This window comes from Carica papaya, chromosome 4, assembly GCF_054855325.1.
Source record: "Carica papaya isolate Zhongbai chromosome 4, ASM5485532v1, whole genome shotgun sequence".
Classification (NCBI taxonomy): domain Eukaryota; kingdom Viridiplantae; phylum Streptophyta; class Magnoliopsida; order Brassicales; family Caricaceae; genus Carica; species Carica papaya.
Window position 1 is genome coordinate 12,467,509 of NC_142312.1, and position 23,498 is coordinate 12,491,006.

General features: G+C 35.1%; 1 protein-coding gene across 1 annotated transcript; it reads right to left on the reverse strand.

Moving 5' to 3' along the window:
• Positions 1-1,157: 1,157 nt before the first annotated feature.
• On the reverse strand, positions 1,158-21,223 carry LOC110807414 (Nucleotide-sugar transporter family protein). The gene is made up of 8 exons (XM_088217851.1): positions 20,919-21,223; positions 19,762-19,845; positions 19,392-19,606; positions 19,100-19,178; positions 2,668-2,837; positions 2,114-2,300; positions 1,843-1,920; positions 1,158-1,749 (listed from the first exon to the last, which is right to left on the reverse strand). The coding sequence occupies exons 1-8, from the start codon at positions 20,967-20,969 to the stop codon at positions 1,606-1,608; spliced, it is 1,008 nt and encodes a 335-aa protein (XP_088073977.1). The 5' UTR covers positions 20,970-21,223; the 3' UTR covers positions 1,158-1,605.
• Positions 21,224-23,498: the final 2,275 nt, after the last annotated feature.

Consider the following 23,498-nt stretch of genomic DNA (forward strand, 5'->3'; position numbering starts at 1 on the left):
CATTAGTGTTTGATCTAAATCTTCATTAACACTCAATTGCGTAAAACAAGTAACAACAACTATATTGTAAAGTGAACATGTATTAAAATGAAGAACAGAAAGCTACCAACACGAGAATATATATATGTATACACACAATTATATATAAGTGGTATATTACGTCGTCTACCGAAGCAGCTGGAACCTATTCTATGAATCATTATGAGGAGGCCAAAGGAAAGCTCCCATAGCATACTTTCTCTTATCATTAACATCTCCGGTGACAGGGAGGCCATAATCTTTCAGCAAGCAGTCCAATTTCCATTCCGGCATCGTTTCGTAGTCTTTCTTCTTGTACCTGGGATAGTGCAGTGGCATCTGGAAATAACAACACTTGTCGCTCTTATTTTTCCCACTCATCCTTGTAATCTACCCATCTCTCTCTCTCTCTCTAATATTTCAAGGTTTTTTATACACATGAACCTGTACTGAAGGACAATTACAGAAGAAGAATGGAGTATGTTCTAGAACCAAATGTATCACCAAAAAAACCAATCATGTACCAGCATGCTCATTCTAGCTCCACAACTTGGTTTTGAATTGGATTTCTACTGGACCCCAGCATTAAATAGATATATATATATATATATATATATATATATATGTACGTCTTTGCTTAGCATTATTAGTATTAACGATCATCTACCTGCACCTTTTAGATCCTTCTTAATGTGATTACAAATCTTTCTGTTTTAGACTCGGAGGTTCTGTATTTAGAGTTTTGGTAGTACAATATCAATTTCTGGAAAGAAAAAATGACTCACCCACATTCCCTACTACAGTTTTAGAACTTAAAACTATTAAATTTGAGTTCACGTGACAAGTTCTGTGCAAACAAATACGCTAATAGAGATTAAAACTGACTAGAATTTTATACACACTACTCCAGGTTTTAAAAATTCACCCAAAAAAAATGTAATATCTGTACATTTTATATTCAGTAATCATTTATATTTATAAGTATATATAATAGTTGAAAGGTAAAAATAATACATTAATATTAAAGGAAAACATAGTATTGAGTTTAAAAACAATAAATATTATGTCTAGTATATTTTAAGAATATATAATTATATATATATATACACACACTAACATTTACCAGAAAGAATCCAGCATTAATCAGGTTTAATAAGAAAATTCTCATAATCATCGCTATACCACATTGTCTGAAGTTATGCTTCAAGGACAATATTTATACAACAAAATGTGCAGACCGGAGCAGATTGTCAGTTCATTACAGAGCTGTGACCACCGGGTAAGAGTGGAAGACTGAACATCCACTAGTACATGACAGAGGAAGTATTTGCTGCTCTTGTCTCACAAAAGAAGTTTGCAAATGAAAACTCTCAGTAACAAAGAATATTACTTGTTCCTCCGAAAAATCAGGTTGACATTTTGTTTACACCTTCAGTTGAGTCAAAACTATTGTCTTCGATTGGAAATGCTGCTTTTAGAGATGCATCCAGAGGTCAAGGAACCATTCTTGTTCCAATCACAGACTACTTCTTTCCATAATCTTCAATGCCAGTCCAGTCGTCAGTTGACAATCTGACTAGCAAGACATCAGGAATCTATTTTTCGCTCCACAATGACTTCTTTCAAATTTTCTGGAGTAGCTTTTACAGTTGAAGGCAAGTCCACAAGCGTACTTGGAGGGGCAAAATACATGTGTAGTGACATCATACAGATTATAATACCCAAAAAAAGCTGCAGGAAGTTCAAGAGATCGTAAATTGTCTATCAAATTTGTCTCAGAGTGATGATATGAATAGTAGGATTTCTAACCACTTGAGAACTTACCTGTAATGTAGGCTTGAAATTGAAAAGAGATACAGATAATACCATAGTCAGCAACATTGCCATTGATGTGGAATAGACCTGAAAGAAGGAAAACATCAGCCGAAAACATTCCCAAGTTTTAACAAATGGAATTAGCATGGAAATGCACTATCTCTGAAGATTCGTAAAAGGAAAAATTTTCCTGAACAAGAGTTTTCAGGTACTTCAAATGGGTTCAAGTTATGATACATATGATATCAACTCCAAGAACAGTATTGTAATATGAAGTTACCTTCACAATGTTATCAGCATACTTCATCAACCACGATACCAACAAGCCAGTGGATCCAAGATTTAAAACAACCATCCAAGTTGTAATGCTATATCCATCGAATAGACGCTGCCACCAAGGTCCCTTCTCAAATCCACCTCGAAAATCATCCAGGAGAAGTCTTGCCATATTGAAGACTGAACCAAACCTGGAAAAAAATTGAAAAACATGCTCTAAATTGCTGATTATGGACATAATTAACAAACAAAGAAGTCATAGAAAATTAGTATAATATAAGCTGCTGCTGAAGAAAGAAAATTTAATCACAAGGAAAATAGCACTAGAAAATCTCCCAAGAAAAATTTGCAAGATTAAGGATGTCAGTGCCCTTCTATTCTGATTCTTCAAAGAAAAGCACTAATAATCACTAGAAAAACAATATTAAAGAAATAATCACAAGAAAAAATAAGAAAAAAGTACTAACATGGAATATCTGTCTGAGGTTCACGACCATGAGCTGCTATTAATACTGATAACAAAGAAAACAAAGAAAGATAAGGACAAGAGGTACCTACGTATATAACTGTACATTCTGCCAGTACAAGCTGTCATTGTTCTTCTTCATCAGATACTCTGTATATACACCAGCTGATGCTGACAGACAAGCAGATAGGACCCCCAACAAATAACCTGGTATAGGTGCCGTGAACAAAGAATCACATGAAGCTTCTCCACAACCTTTAACCTACAATGATGAAGAAAAAAATGAGTGCTACCCCTACCACACAAGTCATAACAATGATTTAAGGAGGGATAAAAAGATTATGTAATTTACCATCTTCAGCACCAATAAAACAATAGAAGAAATAAATTTTGATACATAAGGATTAGCCCTCACACGTACTATCAGTATATGAAATCATTTGGTCGATTAACATAATACAAGGCTAATTGGAGCCAAGACTTCTTTATGACAAGGCAGATAAACAAAATAATGAGGAAATCACATCACTGCTCTCTTCTGCATGACTACTACAACATTATTCTTGGGATTCATCTATTGAATCGGAGAGGAAAAGAGAGAAGGAAGAAATTGTGTATAAAGATATCCCTCATGCCTAGCTTGCAAATAACGCCATATGAATTGCTTACTGCCATGCTCTTTAGTAAAGCCATCAGCTTAGTTCCTCAAAAGTCACATGAAGATATCTAAAATGCCACACTTTTTTTTTCCTTGATAAAGTGCCAATAAATCTTAATGTATTTTGTCCAGTAATCTTGAACTACATTGTAGGCAATGTTGATTGCAACCTTGTGGCCACAGTAAAATACTATAGTATTCTCCTCCAACATCTTCAAGCATCAGTTTCTGAAGCCATTGTAATTCACACATACCTTGTGTCATGGTTCTATATTCAGATTCTGTACTTGATATTACCACTAAAATCAATTTCTTAAACAAGTAACTAAATTTCCACCTACAGATGTACAATAGCCAGACGTAGATTTCTTATCGTCAGGGAATTCATGCCAGTTTGAATTAGTAAAACCTCTCTATCTTTGGGCAATTATTCTTGAAGAAGGGTAACTCCTTCCTAGAGCAGACTTTAAGTATCTCAAAATGCAATTTACTGCATTTAAACAAGGTTCCCCAGGCTCACACATATTCACTAAGGATGGCAATGGAACGGGTATGGGTTGGACTTACTAAGTCCAAATCCAACCCGCCCCTACAAAGAGAAAACTCAAACTCATCTTGAACCTGAGAGGAGTTTAATTTTTTTTTTCTATTTTTCAGACTATGTTGGGTTTGCAGGTTATCCAATCCAAACCTAACCCAATCATTTTATTGTATTAACATAGATATGATTATATCTATATTAAAATAATTAGAAAGATATTATTACTATATATATTATATACTAATATATTCATCAATATATGTATAGTGAGTTGGATTCAGACAGGAGTTAGAAGTTCAAACGTCTCTCTTTTCCCACCAACCTGAACTCACACTTTAATGAAAAAAACTACATCAAATTGAGTTCATATAGGTCGTATTATGCAGGTTCATTTATAAAATATCATCCCTAATATTCATTCATCACATTTTTGTATAGGCTATTCTCATGCCTAGTATGTGAATGATAGATCAATATTCCCAACTAGTCTCTGGTACTTGCCAATCTCAATTGGTTTACCAACTCCACCTTGTAATTTATGATTTTCCTCAATTCGGGACTCTACGAGCTAGCATGCTAGTTTATTCAAGGACATCCGAAATGCATTTGCATGAAAAATGAAAATTCTTTTTTTAGATATAGCAACCTCGATACCAAGGAAATAACAAAGCCTCGCAAATCCTTGAATTTGGACTCCTAAGCTAAGGACTTTAATATCCTTTGTATAGTAATCTTAATAGTCTGATGTTTAAAGAATATGGTATGATCGACACTATCTGACAGTACCCAAAGGAGTTTTTAACATTGCTAAATTTGGAAAACCATGCCGACATTACCTTGACGGTACCCAAAGGAGTTTATACCATTGCTAAATTTGGAAAACCATGCCCAAAGAAATTGTTCCAATCCATATATGTGTCTGTAACATCTCAAATCTCAATGTCGGTGGGTACAAATGTTAATATAATATTTCTAACTAGTAGAACAAATAAATATTAAATATGCAGCAGAACTACACTTTAATACATATATTTTGTGACAGAATAATTATTCGTTTATAAATAATTGAGGTATTTAAATTAATTTACAATATTAAAATAAAAACTAATAAAATTTTTCTTCACTATTTTCAATTAATCTTGAACTTGTTCCTCGTCTCCTTTGACCTGGATGAGGATGAATTTGGGTGAGCTTCACGTGCTCAATAAGAAAAATAATTTTATAATGGAGACTTACGTACATACATTCATGCAATATGTTAAATATAATAATTTTTATTATCAAAGAAAATGTCAAACAAGTATCACAATCAAAATAAACAACAAAACAAATCATCATACAAAACATATTCTAATCCTCACTCTTCTAACCTAATTCTTGTCCTTTCAAATCACACTCATAGATTCACAGATTTCTCAAACCAAAACGGGTTTACTCACACACACATATCACTCAACTCGAATTTATAATTTCACATTATTTAGTCTTTTAAAACTTACTTAGGTTACCATCGCGCAATGCCGTTTATATCGTCGTCGAGAAGAGGTGAAATGAATCCTCCCATCGCATGGATAGCACACACAAAATCTCACATTGGCCACAGTAGTTATGTTTGGACTAAATTTCAAACTCTATCCATGTGTATGTTCACCATACCCACTGAACTTCAACCACACACACATCCTCCCCTCCTCGATTCAGACTTAACGAGCAGTTATTCAGAGTCCTTACACTTTACACTCTTTTCAAATCTCTCTCATTTTCAATTCACTCATTTCCTATTTAATATTTTAATTTCTATACATAATTAAACACAAACACATGACAATACACGATATCATCACGCACATCAGAACCATACATTTCCCAAACCACTTTCTGAGTCATCCTGTACCAGATCACATAGCAAGCACAGGATATTCAAATTTCTCGCGCAACTGTACTAGATCATATAGTAAGTATAGTGCGTCGTATATCTGCACCAAATCACACAGCAAGTGCAGTGTACCCAAATTCCACACGCACACACTGATTATACATTTTACATGTATAACATATGTACACACATATTAATACACACACACATATATTACAATGCAGACATGTATATTCACTACATGTCTCAAACAGAATATATATTTATATTCACACACACAATTTCTATAGATACATACGCACACGTTCATACTCAAACACGTACACACAATCACACACAATATATCATATACATAAATATTCACGTATTTGTTCTTATTAGTTTTGTTCTTATCAATTCTGTTCTTACCGATTCATATCACATTAATTGTATATTTTTATATATGTACACACACATGAACACAAACAAATACAAATCAGACATACTAATTATATTTATATTATACTACACATACATTTAAACATTCACATATAATGCACTATACATATACACATTTAAATAAACATATAATTTATGTTTCCGCACGGAATACACATAATTTTTACTTATGGTGTGATCAGAAAAGTTTTGGGAATCCTTTCTAACTTGATCGACAGTCATTTCGGAAATCCGAATACCGATTGAATAATTTTCATCGTCTATAATAGAAACACATATATTAAATTATAAATAATTTTAAAAACTATATTACGCGAAATTATAAATGAATTTTACCTTGAGACACGTGGTCCCGGTTGCCAACGTCACAACGCGCCGTTATACGCGTGTTACCAAAAATGTCAAGCGCTGATGATCGAATCAGCGCGTGTTGTCGCATGCGGCGCACCAATATCATATTTGGTCGCCACCCTTCCATTTTTCTTCCTTCATTTTATTTCTTTTTTTTCTTTTTTTTTCTCCTTTTTTTTTTCTTTTCTTTTCTTTTATTTTTATTTTCTTTTCTTTTCTTTTTCTTTTTTCTTTCTTTCTTTTTTTTTTCTTTCTTTTCTTTTCTTTTTTTTTTTCTCTCTTCTTTTTTTTTTCTTCTTCCTCCTTTCCCGCAACTCCTCTTCTTCTCTTTTTTTTTCTTCTTCTTCCTCCTTTCCCGCAACTCCTCTTCCTCTCTCCTTTTTTTTTCTTTCTTCTTTCTTCTTTCTTCTCTCTTTCTCTCTCTACCCACCGCGTGTCTTCTCTCTCTCTCCTCTCTTTCTCTCTCTAACCGATGGCAATTCCTCGCCACTTTCTTTCTCCTTCGATTGCAGTGTTGCGCAACACCGTGCGACCCTTCCCTCTCTCCCATCAATGCCGCTCGGCCCTCTCTCTTCTCTTTCTATTTTTTTTCTTCCTTTCTTTTCTTTTTCTGTTACTTAATTATATATATATATATTATATATAACCACGTGTTTTCTTCTTCTGCTCCAAGAGTACAATCTGGGTTTTTGTTTTCTTTCTTTCTTTAATTTTTTTTTGTTTAATTATATATATATACATATACATATACATATATATATATATGTATATATATATACTCTATAGTTTTTTTTTTTTGTTTTTCTTTGTTTTTTTTTTTGTACCCAGGTAGGTATTACAGTGTCTTCTTCAACCAAGACAACTTACTTGCAATTTTCTTGGTACCAGGCCAAAGGGAACTTTTGTTCAAGCTTCTTCTAGATTTCCCTGCAAAAGAACATTCTTAACGTCAAGCTCTTATAGATCCTAGTCAAAGTTCGCTATACATGATAGTAGGATCTTAATTGCGCTCATATGTTAGCAACCAAAGCAAACCATTCTTGGTAGTCAACGTCATAGATTTAGATGACCCCTTTGGCCACCAACTGGGCCTTAATCTCTCAATTTTCCCAATGTCCACCAATGGAAACACAAGTAAATACTCATTCGTAACCCATTAGTCTCTTCCTGATGTTAGATCAACAACCCAAGTCCTCCTTTTGCCAAGGCTCGCATGTCTTTACCCATAACCTCCTCCTCCTTCCATGTAAGATAAACTAGAGTTTTCTACCGATCCTATGGAATACAAATAGAAGAAGACGACAGTATTGAGGCTCCATACGAAGGTGAGATGAGTAGAATGAGATAAAGTTAGAGATAGAGTCCTAAGTGAGAGTTCTTTTCCTAACAACGATAGGTATGTTAAGGTCATTCACAGTGGAAGCTTGGGTTCGACAGAACTCACCAGATGTTTTCTTCGAAATTGAATTTAGGGGTGGCGCTTTACGAAGCAGATCTTGCTTAATGGCCTTGTGTTTGCAGGTGTAAGTTCTCATGTCCTCCCTTTGCTGTGATTGCGAATGGGGGGGCCATCTGAATTTTTCTTTGCAACCCGTGGGTTACGACAGGAAGATCCACTCTCCCCGTTACTATTTATCATTGCAATGGAGCCTCTAAATGGCTTATTGTGCAAGGCTAAAGGGCTAGATTTATTGAAAGGCGTTAAGGTTGAGAAAAGATTGAATGTTCTTAATGTTACACACTTGTTTTTTGCTGATGACACCCTCATTTTGCCATCCGGATATTAGAAACCTCTTATATCTATGATGCATTCTCTACTATTTTCAGGTTGTTTTTGGATTAAAAATTGATATGTTAAAATCTGAATTGGCCAGGACCGGGGGTGAGGGGGATGGCAGCAACTATGCTAAGGTCCTGGGGTGCAAATCGGTGAGCTTCCCTTTGAAATACCTAGGAGTACCTTTGGGTGCAAAATTTAAAGACAAATGCACCTAAAATCCGGTTATTGAATTGTGACTTGCTGGGTGGAAGAACTTTCTTTCCAAGGGCGGGTGTCTCACTTTAATTTTTTTTTTAAATATAAGAGAAGTAATATTATACACAAAGGTACCAAGGGGGTACCGCCCATGTACATAGCATAATTACAAGTCAATTAAATGATCTATGACCCTCCCAAAATCATCTCAATTTTTGATGTCATGACCTAACAAAATAGAATTATAAGTATAGATCCATCTATCTTTAATGTTTGTAATGTTAGTCTCAATGCCCTCTGTTAAATGTAATAACTTTTTATCTGTTTAGTTTCAAATTTGAATTTAAATCAACGGTGAAGTTGTTTCACGGTAGAATACGTAAACACCATGCAACGTGTATGCATGGATTTCGGACTTTTTGATTTTATCGTTTGGTTTGATGTAATCTGTTTCTATTATTGCATTCTTATATATACAAGCAAAAAATAAAATGAGAAGAGTCTTTTCTTCTCTAAAAACACAGTCTTTCTGGAAATTGCAAAACAGAGGCTGTTGCATAACCTTATTCTGTTTTGCTGTCCTTCTCTCTCATCAACTTTCTCTCTCTAAGTTCGCTCATTCACAGAGCTTCCTTTGAAGCTTATTTACTTACGATCAACAAGTGGTATCAAAGTCCTTATCTCAAGGGACCGGTAAATCAATATACTCTCGAAAACCCGATAACATCCACTGGAACCTCACCTCCCCCACACTTCAACGGAGAAAATTACTATGTATGGACAATCAAAATGAGAGCCCATCTGAAAGCCTTAAGTCTGTGGAATGTTATTATGGACGACAGCGATCCTCCTCCATTAGGGGACACTGCCACTCCAAAATCAAATGAGAAGGCATGAGGAAGACAAGGCCAAGAAACCAAAGGCTATTGCTTGCCTTTTCTCAGCTGTCTCGGATAGGGTGTTTTCAAGGATTATAAACTTCGAATCACCAAAGGCTGCTTGGACGAAACTGAAGGAAGAGTTCGATAGGGGAGTCAGAAGCAGGAAGATGAAAATCTTGAGACTGAAGAGTAAGTTTGCATTACTGAGAATGCAGGAAAATGAATCAGTGAAGGACTATGCCTCCAAACTCTCGGATGTGGTAAACAAACTGAGGCTGCTTGGGGAGGATTTTCCGGAATCAAATGTGGTAAAGCAGATTCTTATCAGCTTACCCCCTAAATTCAAGTCTAAAATCTCAGCCTTGGAGGAGCTTGCCGACATTGAATCTATCTCCTCGGCTAAGCTAATAAACAAGCTTCAATCCAGTGTGCAGCGGGTAAATATGTATGTTCGGCAACATACCGAGGAAACCTTAATTTCAACTCAGATCAAAGGTAGCTCTTCAACACAAAATCAAGGGAGAAGGAGTGAAGGGAATCAAACTGAAAATTAAAATTCTAGTAAGTAAAAGAAATATCCTCAGTGCAGCATCTGTTCCTTGACAAATCACCCTAAAAATGAGTGCTGGTACAAGGGAAAGAAAGTCGTTCGGTGCAACTTCTGCAAAAGGCTTGGTCATAAGGAGAAATTCTACAGGCAGAAACAGAAGCAGGAAGGATCGCTGCCAAAGCAGGAACTACAGCATGCCAATATCACCGAGGTGTCCAGTGAGCAACGTGCTACAATTCTCGTTGCATCAAGTGAGCTGTCAGTGGAGGATGATACTTTCTGGGTAGTGGACAATGGGTGCACCTCCCACATGTGCAAGGATGAGGCCTTGTTTGTGCCACTTGACAAAACAGTCTCAGGGCAGGTACAGCTTGGAAATGGTATGTTGGAAACCATCAAGGGCAAAGGTAACATAACCATTGAAATCAGGGAAGGTAGGAAGCTTATCATTGATGTGAATTTTGTTCCTATCCTCTCACAGAATATTTTGAGTGTAAATCAGATGACTGATCGATGCTACTCGATTACATTCAAGAATAATTGCTGCAGGATATATGATCCTGAGGATAGATTGATTGCTTTCATCCAAAAGAATGATCAAGCCTACTCCTTGAAGCTCAGAGAAGTAGTCAAGAAAGCCAGTGTTGCCACTGTGACAGAAGGTGAGATATGGCACAGGTGCCTTGGGCATTTTTATGCGGCTAGGCTACAACAACTGCAGAAGGGAGGCCTAACCAAGGACTTCCTAAACATTGCAGTCACTAAGTCAGTATGTGGTGCCTGCCAGATGGGGAAGATAGCAAGGAATTCTTTTCCTTTGCAAACAGATTGGAGAGCAGAAGAGAGGCTGGCACTTATACATTCTGACATTTGTGGTCTGATGACAGAAAACTCCATGAGCGGATGCAGGTATTTTAGCTTGTTCATAAATGATTTTTCCAAAATGATTTGAGTTTGTTTCTTGCAGAATAAAGCTCAAATTTTCGATAAATTCAAGAAGTTTAAGACTATGGCAGAGAAGGAAAGTGGTTGTGTGCTGAAGTGCCTAAGGACGGATAATGGTCTTGAATTCAATTCCAGTGAATTCAAGGACTTCTGTTCTGAGAATGGGATCAAAAGGCAGCTCACGGCACCATATTCTCCTCAACATAATGGTATCTCGGAGAGAAAGAACAAAACCATTGCGGAGATGGCAAAAAGCATGCTTGCTGACAAGCACTTGCCTAAAGCTTTGTGGGCTGAGGCAGTGAACACTGCCGTGTTCTTGCTCAACATGCTGCCTACAAAGGCTGTGAAGGATATGACACCTGCGAAGGCCTGAAGTGGCATCAAACCATCGACTAAGTATCTAAAGGTGTTTGGCTCGGTGTGCTACTGCCATGTCTCGGATGACAGGAGATCAAAGTTAGAAGAGAATGTTGAATTGGGAGTATTTTTGGGTTACAGTACTAAAGCAAAGACATATCGAATTCTAAGCTTGGAAACCAACAAGCTTATGATTCGAAGAGATGTTACAGTGGACGAAAGGAGCTACTGGAAATGGGAGAAGCAGAAGGTCGAACCAGACTGTGTGACAATGGAAGAAGGAAAGAAATCTCTATCAGTATTAAACCCAACTCAGGCTGAGGAAGAAGATGAAGAAGAGGAAGAAGATGAAAAAGAGGAAGAAGATGAAGCAAAATGGAGAACAAAAATGAAAAGCTTAGCTGACATCTATGAAAGGTGCAGCTTTGTTTCAAAAGAACCTTCCTTTGTTGAGGAAGCATTTCAGCAGCAAGAGTGGAAGCTTGCCATGGAAGAGGAAATCAGGATGATCGAGAAGAATAATACCTGGTCTCTGGTAAAATCAAGTGCAGACAGAAAGCCTATTGGAGTAAAGTGGGTGTTCAAGGTGAAACTGAATCCGAACAGGACAACAAACAAGCACAAGGCACAGCTTGTGGCAAAGGGGTACTCCCAGCTTCCTGGAATCGACTACACAAAGACTTTTGCTCCTGTGGCCAGACATGAAACAATTAGACTCATTCTGGCCATGGCAGCTCAGTTTGGATGGAGTGTGATGCATTTGGATGTGAAGTCAGCTTTCTTGAATGGTAAGCTGAATGAAGAAATCATGTTGAGCTGCCACCGAGATTCATTCAGCCAGGAAAGGAGAGGCATGTCTATCTTTTTCACAAGGCATTATACGGCCTCAAACAGGCTCCACAAGCCTGGTATGATAAATTAGATACATATTTACTTCTCTGTGGGTTTGAGAGAAGCATGACAGAAACTACATTGTACGTGAATAGAGAAGAAGACAGGCTAATTACTGCAGTATATGTTGATGATATACTGGTGACAGGCAGCAACAAAGGGAAGATGATGGAGTTCAAGCTGAAATTGGAAAAGGAATTCAAAATGTCTGATCTCGGGGAGGCTACATAATTCCTGGGAATGGAGATTCGTCAAAGCAGCTTGGGTATTTTCCTTTCACAAGGCAAGCATGCCAAAGAGATCCTGAATAAATTCAACATGAATTATTGTAAATCAGTATCTACACCACTGGTGTCCAACTTGAAGTTGTCAAATGACGAGGAAGGTAGCAAAGTTGATGAGGGGAATGATAGAAGTTTGATTGGGAGCCTTCTGTATCTCACGACTTTTAGACCAGACATTCTGTTTGCAGTGAGTTTGCTTTCAAGGTACATGGCTTCACCGAGGGAATCACATTTACAAGCTGCTAAACATGTGCTGAGATACTTGAAAAGAATCTGGAATTTTGGTGTTCAATACAAAACAAGAGCTGAGGGTGGATTGGTCGACTACAGTGACAGTAATTGGGCAGGAAGCGTGGAAGATGCACGTAGCACAACTGGGTACTTGTTCAAAATTGGCTCCGGTGCTTTCTCATGAGCGTCTAAGAAGCAAGATACTGTGGCACAGTCCACTGCTGAGGCTGAGTATGTAGCTGCAGCTACAGCAGCTAACCAAGCAATTTGCTTGAGGAAAGTGTTCAATGATGTAAAGCTGGACAAACAAGCACCTACAGTGTTGTATGTCGACAACAAGTCTGCAATTGCCATTGCGAAAAACCCTGTGATGCACGGGAGAACTAAACACATCAATGTTAAGTACCATGTTATACGTGAGGCTGAGAGAAATCAAGAAATCAAGCTGATACATTGCTCCACTAATGATCAACTTGCGGACATTCTAACCAAGGCCCTGTCTAAAGCTAAATCTGAGGAATTGCGAGGAAAAGTGGGGATTGGTGGAAAAATCATTAAGGGGGAGTGTTAAATTTAATAATTTTTTATCTGTTTAGTTTCAAATTTGAATTCAAATCAACCGTAAAGTTGTTTCACGGTAGGATACGTAAACACCATGCAACGTGTATGCATGGATTTCGGGCTTTTTGATTTTATCGTTTGGTTTAATGTAATTTGTTTCTATTATTAAATTCTTATATATACAAGCAAGAAATAAAATGAGAAGCAGTCTTTTCTTCTCCAAAAACACAGTCTTTCTGAAAATTGCAAAACAGAGGTTGTTGCATAACCTTACTCTGTTTTGTTGTCCCTCTCTCTCATCAACTTTCTCTCTCTAAGTTCGCTCATTCACAGAGCTTCATTTGAAGCTCATTTACTTACGATCAACACCCTCAAAACTTCTCACATTTCTTTCCTTCCACACAACTTAAAAAACAGTTACTAAAATAAGGAACAAATGTTTTTTCTTCATACAATAGTCTGTCCAAGCCCACAATTCTTTAGTCACATTTTCAACCATAACAAAACTTAAACTTAGCAAACCCAAGACAGTATTCCAAATGTTGTAGGTCGTCGGGCACCACAAAAGTAGATGGTTGCATGTCTCCTCTTCCAATTTGCAAATGTAGCATCTATTAACCATGTTATTACCTTTTCTTTTAAGTATATCAATAGTCAAAATGTATTCCTTAGCGGCTTCCCAAGTAAAAAAAATCGTCCTAGGAGGGACCCCAGTTTTCCAAATCTGTTTAAAGGGTGTTGAAATGATATCATTTCTATCATTTGTGCATAGAACATTGTACATCGATTTCACAGAAAAACCATTTTTCTCATAAGGCTTCCAGACTCTTTTGTCCCTTATTTCCTTCACCTTCATGCTACCCAAACCCAAAAGCAGGTTGCAGTAGTCATTGATTTCCCAATCCTGCAAGTTTCTTTTAACTTTCATATTCCATGCTTTCCCTCACCCACATTTTCATACATGTCCCTCACCCTCGCCTCCTTATTGCTAGCAATATCAAAAATTCTGGTAAAGCGTTCTTTAAGTTTAAATTTTTCCCATCCATTCATCCTCCCAAAACCTAATATCCTCACCATTACCAAGCGTCTCACTTTAATAAAAAGCACGTTGGCCAACCTCCCCATCTATTACCTTTGGACTCTTACAATCCCTAAAGAAATTGTGAATAAACTAGAAACAATTCAACGTAATTTTCTTTGGGAGATGATGAGGGGCATAAGAAGTATCACTTGGTTAATTGGGAGGAGATCAAAAAACCGGTTCTTAGGGGTGGTTTGAGAATAAGATCTCTAGTCTACAGGAACATAACTCTTCAAGGAAAATGGCTTTGGAAATTTTTGACGGATGACAAAATATGGAGGAAAATTGTGTTTGTTCGTTGGGGTGAACTGGATTCTGGTGGGGCTGGTTACAGGCCTCATGGGCGTGGGTTATGGAAGAATATTATGAAACAGTGGCCAATATTCCTTTCCTGCACCAAATGGCAATTGGGTAAAGGGGACAAAATAACGTTTTGGCTAGATAGGTGGACTGGTGAGGATAGGTTAGAGAATTTGTTTCCCAGAATTTTTGAAATTGCATATTCGAAAGGGTTGGCGGTGGCTGATGCATATAGGCTTTATAATGGCTGTGTTGATTGGTCCGTTAGGGTTAATAGACATTTAAATGACTGGGAAATCACGGAGTATGAATAGCTTTTGATAACCTTGGAGAAATAGTGTATACAAGATAAACCAGATAAGATTCTGTGGAATCTTGAGAAAAGGGGTAATTTTTCTGTCCAATCATACTACAGCTTACTGATTGGTGGGGAAGAGGAGGAAGTCTAGAACTCCCTATTAAGCAAATTTGGAAAACCAAAGTGCCCCCTAGAATGGCTTTCTTTGCATGGGAAGCGTGTAGGGAAAAGATACTCACTTTTGACAACTTAAGAGCGAGGGGACAGGTTATTGTTAATAGATGCTCTCTTTGCATGTGTGCTGAAGAATCTTGTAATCACCTGCTTTTATGGTGTCTTGTTGTCCACAGCTTATGGAGCATTATGTATGAGCTCTTAGGGATTAGTTGGGTGATTTCTGGGACTGTGAGGGGGGAATATGGGCTTGGGATGGGCTGATCAACAAATGTAATCTTGTTAACTTGATTCCTTTTACTATTTTTGGGTTATTTGGAACGAAAGACATACTAGAGTCTTTGATAGGAAAGAGTTAGTGTTGTCTAAATTAAGAGATAGGTGCATTAACTATTTTGGGTCTAGTTTACTAGGTCATGACATTGTAAGGGATGAAAATTTTGGGGATATCATTGACATACTAATTACTTTGTAAATTGCTTAGGGGGTGGTACCTCCTTTTTTGGTACCTTTTTAATATACATGTACTTTTTATTTCAAAAAAAAAATGTCCTCCCTATCCCACTTCCACCCATCAAAGTTTTTCATCATTTGCAAAATCTTCAATACTATGTAGTGGAATATGTAAAGGAATGAAGGGATTGTGCTCAGTTAATAAAAGGGCCAGGAGCAGGAGCTAGTCACCTCTTCTAGTCTATTCTCCCCGTGAAGAGGTGACTATGGTGGAGGGAAAAAAAGGCTCAGACTCCAAAATTGTGACATCCACACATGTAGAAAGTTATAATGAGGGATTATGGCACTTGTAACCTTTCTAAGTCTTAGGATGCCCAATAAACACATAATTGAGAGCCCAAAGATCTAATTTACCTATACTCCTATGGACAAAGCATATATAGCCAAAGATCTTTGGATGGAAAATGTAAGAATTCGTCCCCTGCAAATGCTTTTAGAATCTAGTGTTTTAAAGGGCATTCTATTTTTGAGATATGCAACGGAAAGTACTGTATTCCCTAGCGGTGTTTCCAGACAATCATGATAAACATGAGGCTATGGGCCACCTCTACTAAGTGCATTTTTCTTCTTTCAGCAACTCTATTTTTGGCACTAGTATTAACAACTAACTTGGTGCACCATACTATGTGAGTGAAGGTACTCATAAAATGCACCATCTACTGGGTTTAATTATCAGTTCAAAGGATTTGGAGTTGAGCATTAAACTGGGTTTGGATAATCCAGGAAATGACTGGATGAAGGAATAAACTTCATTTATTGCATGTAATAGATAGATCCATGTCATTCTAGTCCAATAGCCAACAAAAGGGACAAACCATCTATAATAAAATAAAGACACAAGTTGACTATGCCCCCATAAATCAAAATGAATTGTTACAAAGGGTACAAGTTCTATTATAAAACGATAGATAAGAATTCCTAATATGTTTGAACCAAAGATTCCATATGGCATTGTTTGAACATACTAGGATATAACTTATCCAAAACAGAAAAAGACAGATGATGTAATCTTCTATATAGCCAGATCAATTGTTGGGTAGCAGACATAGAATTTCGTAGCATTGATTAAGTTCTAGAAGGAATCAGAGAATTATGACTCTACACAAGCACATAGAGACCATCTTGCAATCTACCATAATTAATCATTTTCCCCGTTTTCAGTCCTTAAAAAATACAGCAAGTAGGATAGAATTCACTTTTGCAATCAAGTCCATCTTTGATTGCACTAAGATATATACGGTTGCTAGGAAAATTGGGGACACAGAGTTCGGATGACAAGATAATGGAAGTAATGCCAGTAACAGAACAATGGTGATAAGGGATAAAGATCCATCTAACATAGAAACTATCATTATCTGAGTATGGTGTGTAGCTATCAAAGTTACCAGAGGAGCCTCTGACAAGGTTAGAAGTATTTCCTCCCCTTACTGATTTCCTCCCAAGCCCATAATTCATCCCTAATCGATCCTGCTATGACCCAGCTTATTCCCAACATGCCCCAAACCATAGTTTATATATTATATACTACCGGGCACCATAAAAGAATGTGTTACATCACTCCACTTCATTCTTGCATAGAAAGCATCCATTCACCAAAATTCTTCCCCTTCTTATAAGTTTATCAATGGTCAGTATGCCGCCTCCCTAGCAAAAGATGCATTCTAGAAGGAGCATTCACCTACAATATCAGCTTATTCAAAAACCTGGCTTCTCCAGCCTCATCATTTCTAACAAGGTAATTACAATAGGATTTGATCGTGAAAACTCCTTTCTTCTTAAGTTTCCAAAGTGGCTTATCTCTGTTCTCGTTCAGATTCACTGTAGAAAGTAGTTGGAGCAGTGCCTATACTCTTCTATTTCCCAATCAAATTCTTCCCCTTCTTGTCATTTGGTCTCATGCACCTTATCCTATAGTTTGTAAATTTTTACATCATGGGCAACTTGAATATGATTGAAATGCAACACCCTGATCTTATGCATAGTTTTCAGCACTAGAAACCCATGAGAAATCGATAGTTGCATTGAGTTAATTAGCCAAGACAGCAGAGTTCTTGCATCCTATTGATTTGAGCATGGGGTCACCATTTCGCAGGTATAATCTTATATCCTGCAACATATCCTTGCGGTCCAAAAGCCTTGACCATGTAAGGTAGTTGGGTTCATTAAACTTCATAGGACTACTTTGTAACAGAGGATTCACTAAGAGAACCCAATCTCACTGTTAGCAACTTTGTCTTCTGCCACACATATACAGATACACACACTCTCTCTCCAATCTAGTAAAAAAAAAAACTCCCTGAATTAAGGTGGTTGACCCTTTCTGTCCACCCACGAAGGTCAAGAAATCTCAATGCTTCTACAAATTCGGCTTAACTCTGACTTCTTCCTATATATAGTGCTGTGTCTCAACTCTCTGATTGCAGTTAACTAAAAATACATGATCTCCACGAGGAGATAACAGGTGAATCAGCCTTCTCTGTCTGCAACTGGTTCTGAGTCTAGCGACATTTTCCTTTTAGCATGTGAGTTGACTCTTTCTATCTAGAGCACCCAAATGTGCATACCCTTGTAGATGATGGCTTCAAAATATGCGGAGTCCAAGGTTCGGCCAACTATAAGCAAGCCTAAGGAGAAACAGATGTATGCATAGCCTTGAGGAAGATTGGCCTCAGATAGTCCTAGCCTTAGCTCGTTATATTGGAACAGAGAGAAGTTAAATTGATACTCAGCACCAATCATATGAGTTGCTTTTTTTTTTTTAAATAATCTTATATGAGTTGCTCTAATAGCATGTTTAGATTCATATTTCATGAACTGAGCTACTGGGGAAAGAGGGAAGGAAGAGTTCTTTCCATTTCTTTGTTGTACAAATTTAAAACTATTTATACAATTTTTCGATGATTTGAAAAAAATATTAAGTAGAGGAACATAATATTGTATTCCTAACAATTAGGGATGTAAGATTAAGTTTTTACAAAATAAAGTCTGGACATATCTAGGGGAATTCTTCTTGGCAATAAATAATTATTTTAATATTCTGTATTTTGTTATGTTACTGAGAAAGTATCACCTCAAACAACAACTATGCTGCTGCAGCTTTAAGCCATAACCATGATACCAAACTAGAAAGCCACCTGTTATTTTCACAGTAATCCCAAGGATTATGAAAGTGATAACTATTAGTAATTTCTTTTCTCCCAACCAAACCCCACACTTAAATCATGTGCAAGGTCAGAAGAGATTGATGACTATATATCATGCCTAAATAAAATGATTATTTGCCTAATCATCTAAGTCTCCAATTCTAGAGTCTACAGAAAATATGCTTGAGCTCATAAAGGACTTTATTTAATAGGTCATTCTCTAACATGTTTTCTGTTAGGCTTTTTGTGAAATAGGGCAGTGAAAAAATATTGTAACATCACTGTCATCCTTTTCAAGCATTCTTCCAGTAGCTATGCAGCTTATAATACTACTGAAAAGAAATGATGGTTGATCAGTAGTAAACATTATCTCTCCCAAAAAAAAAGTAATATCAACAATAATTCAAGATTCTCATATACATGTGGATCAAATGCAAAAGTTTCCCTAACTACATGGAATTGTTCCCAATTACCTGACTGGTTGTTGTTCCAACAGCTAATAGAACAATTGCCATCCACTGAAGGGTAGACAGTTTCCTCTTTAAGAATAATCTGAAACAGCAAATCAATTAACCAGTTGCTTAAGTCAGTTGCTTAAGAACAAATCCCAAAAGTTCATAATAGAAGTGACATGCAAAAGCATAAAGTCCAGAATCATTAAAAAAAGAAACACTTAAAGACAAGGAAATATCATTCATATTTGATGTGACTCATTTTTCAATAACTCAAGAATGTGACTGGGCTAGAGAAGTAGTAAGCATGCACCTGAATAATATGCCAGTTGTAACAATCTTGAGATTGCCCATTATCTGATACGTGGATGTATCCACGTAAGTTAGGGTAGCAAACTGCACATTGTTATGAATTAGATATATGATTGAAGGAATAGGAAATAAGCGCACGGTCTTCCATTCTGTAGTTATCCTTGGAGATGGTGATGTCTGGCACTCTCTCCAGAGAATTAAACTAGAAACCAGAAGCTGTATTTAAGTGAAAAAAACAAAAAAAAAAGGAGTCACTAACTACCTGAAACAAATTGGAATAACAAATTTATTTTAGTTTAAAATTGAAATCAACTGACATTTATTAACAAGAAAAGGAATGCACCGAACAAAGTTAACAGCCTGAGAATTACCTTAAGAACTTCAGCCAAAAATGGAACAGTTGCGTAATCATACTTGTAACCTCCATTACTTTGAGAGAGAGTAGTCAGAATTCCCTATATATGATATAAAACAGAAGTAAAGTCAATGATTTAAAGAAATATTATATACAAAAATATATATGTGTTCATTTGAATAATTCGTTTTATTTAAATTCTGAATTATTGCCTGATGCCTAATACGATCATGAATAAGAAAACTTTCTCACATTTTCTTCAAAAGAAAAAATAAATAAATAAAGCCTTATTCAGCATACCACAAAAGTGCATGAAAACCAAATGTCCACATATGAAGCAGATATGCAATGCAATCTCATGGATTTAAAGGGTCGACTCATTTTTTGAGGATATGCAGAGATAATCATGAGGTTAATACATATCATTATTTGGGTTTTCCATTTCATATGCTACTCTAGGCCAAATTCAATTATATGCTTGCTATTCGAGCACAGCCAATACACTGCAAAATATGAAAAAGTACGTAATTGTGATCTTTTGAAGGTATAATGCAAGCACCAACAATAAATGATGATCTATAACATTTACATGCAGTTGAGTGGAATAAGATTTCAACTAAACACAGTAATGTCAAGCACTTAAAAGAAAAAGAAAAGGAAAGCACAGTAGCCAATCCTCGGCATAAATTTTCATTTAATTAATAGTTAATAATTTTCATAAAAATAGGCATTGGCAGTGGACGTATCACAAGGCATTTGCTCCGAACAAAAATATGTTAATTTTCCCAATCATAATTAGCTACCATATAGTTATCATCAACCAATCACCAGTCCTTTCGATCAACGAATATAAACACGCAACGAACCAGCATTTTACTTCAAAACTAAAATCAGAAAGGAAATTAAGATTCATCTAACGAAATTATAAACAAATAAATTGTAATAAAAGATCAACAAGCAACAGAGACAATTTGGAAGTCGACTGAGATCCATTTGCTTCGTCACAAAGTAAAAATGCCAATACCATTATGAGATCTTTAGAATCATAATTTGAGGGAAGAGAATAAGCAAATTAGAGAAACCGACAAGATTCCGGAGTTCAAAACAATGATAAAATTAAGCAAAAGTGGTGGTGATTATTAAAGCGAAACAGATGTAGGGTTAAAATCAGACCTGAGAACTGGTGAGGACGGTGAGGAGTGCGGCAACGAAGTACCACTTCATACTGCCCCTTTATTTTTTTTTTGAAATTCCCCTTTTCGTGCAGTTACCACCTGCTACTAACTGGTACAGTTTTCAGTTTCATAATACCTTCGGCTTCCCGCTGTGTCACTGACTGGGTTGTGAGTGTAATATGGGGATTGAGACGAGCTGGTCAGGTACATGAGGATTGAGTTGGAAAGGGCCTTAAATCTCGAGTTATATATCAGCCTGCTTTCAGACCTTTATTGGGCGTTTTTCAGCTCATCTCATTGGTACTGCTGGCTTTACAAAGGGCTTAAATAGTAAGTAGATTTGTAATTATATTTTTTTAATTTTAATTTTTTGCATTAATTTTATGTCGTTAAATTACTTTTGGATACACACTAAATATGTTCGGCTACTTGACATTGATTTACCGCAGGCTTCTTTCCTCTCTCGCCTCAAGCTTCTCTCTCCTCTCTTTTTGTTGTCTGTCGTTCAAGGTTCTCCATATTAAGTAAATTTACATGTTTTTTAGTTAATTTGAATTACTTAATTATCTAAGATGTTAATAAGTGTTGAATTTCATTTATAAAAATTTTATCTATTATTTAAAAATACGATTAAGTATTGTACTTCATCTCGTAATTATTTTTTTTGTTATAATTTACTTATTTAAAGATTAGTGATTGAAAAAGTAATATCACATAATTCATCTCATCTCCTCTAACATTATTATTATTTTAATTTCTCCTTAAATTCTAATAATAATATTAGATCTTCTCAAAAGTAAAAAAAAAATAACTTTATATAATAAAAAATAAATATCCTATAAAAAAAATTGTACAGCCAAGTCAATAACGAAGTATATCGAATTTAAAACAATAATTTAGACTTAATTTCTTCAAATTAAAATGATTGCTAATAAAATATTCTTTCTCTATCTCAATAACATACAACAATTATATTTCTTATTAAAGTAAGAATATGAAGCTTGGTTATAGCATTTTTGTTATAGACATCTTATTTTGTTGGATTCAATACTTTATAAAAAAATAATATGGTAAATGGTCTTCCTCTAATTTCACATCTCTTGTAAATATGCGAAGAGTATATTGTTAACAAACAACATCACAATTCATTTCTATAAAAAAATCATGTAGAATAAAGAAGGCGATTAAAACTTGTTTATTTTAATATTTACGGAGTCCCTATACTACCATATTCAAATTGAGGTAAAAGCTACATAATTATTTTTATAATTAATTAAAAATTTAAAAAAGATATCATTATATATATTTAATTGCCAAAAAGATAAACTTTATTTTTATATTTTTAAATTTTAAATAAATACCCAATTTAACCCTCAAACTAAATCTAATATTATACTTAGTTATAAATGTTTTTTATTGTAAATTAGTTTTTAAATTATTTCAAAAACTTAACAAACTATTAAAATTTGGATGAAGAAGACAAATATGACTCAGAACTTATTTAGCGAAAAAAACACGGACCAACAAAATAATTAAAAATAAAATTAATATTAATAGATAATTAAAAATTATTAATGTTGATAAAAAATAATGAGTTAAATAATGATTCTTTTTTCAAATAAGTTTTAATTATATGTGATTTTTCTACCTAATTTTTAACGGCTTTGAAAAATTTTTAAAATGTGGGCACTAAATTTTTTTTTTTAAAAAAAACATAAGTTAGCTATATTTTTGAAAAATAAATTAAATATACAATTAAATATTATTACTTTCACTAAAAATTTAAATACATAATTATTGCATATAATACATAATTTTATGTTTAAAATATTTAAATAAATAATTATCATATATAATTAATTTAATTTTATTTGATATTTAAAATTTATTTAAAAAATTCAAGAGAATCTCGGTCTAACAACCGAAGGGAGATAAAATACTTCATGCAAAATAAACCCCATAATTACATGTCGTGGGATCGTGCCAGACGACGTGCTATGCAGCCAAAAGCATCTCCTGCTGCCACATGACATATCAATGTTTGTTGTTGAACTGATCAAATATATATTAATTATTAATTGTTGTATATTTAAGAATTAAATATCATTTATGGAGACAGGAGGAGTTTCTATCTCCCCTAAATTAATGTCTAATGAAAACATTACATTGTAACTAAATCTTTAATCAATACATTCATTTAATTAATTAATATGTCGTCGATATTTTTTTCGTGTAATTATAATAAAATTTAATTTTAATGCTCTTATTTTTCAACCTGATCACGTCACAATGATAATGATTATTATTATTATTATTATTATTACTTTGTGACATCATAATAAAAATTATATATTTATGAAATAATAAGTCAATAGCAATTATATATTTATGAAATAATAAGTCAATATATTATCATTCTGCCTTTTATATATAAAATAAGAAATGCCGTTAAATTAATAAAAATATTTTTAACAAAATAATTATAAAGTAAAAAAATATATATATGTGTATAATATCTGATAACACTTATTATATCTAGTATAATAAAATTAATTATTTTCAAGATGACTCAACAATT

Bases quoted from the DNA above. Each gene is read 5' to 3' on its own strand.
- LOC110807414 (XM_088217851.1), bottom strand. From the start codon at position 20,969: ATGAAGTGGTACTTCGTTGCCGCACTCCTCACCGTCCTCACCAGTTCT. The intron at 2,838-19,099 runs GTAATTGGGAAC...TCATCATTGTAG, and splicing joins TTGGAACAACAACCAGTCAG to GTTAAAGGTTGTGGAGAAGC. The intron at 2,301-2,667 runs GTAGGTACCTCT...ATTTTTTTCCAG, and splicing joins CAGAATGTACAGTTATATAC to GTTTGGTTCAGTCTTCAATA.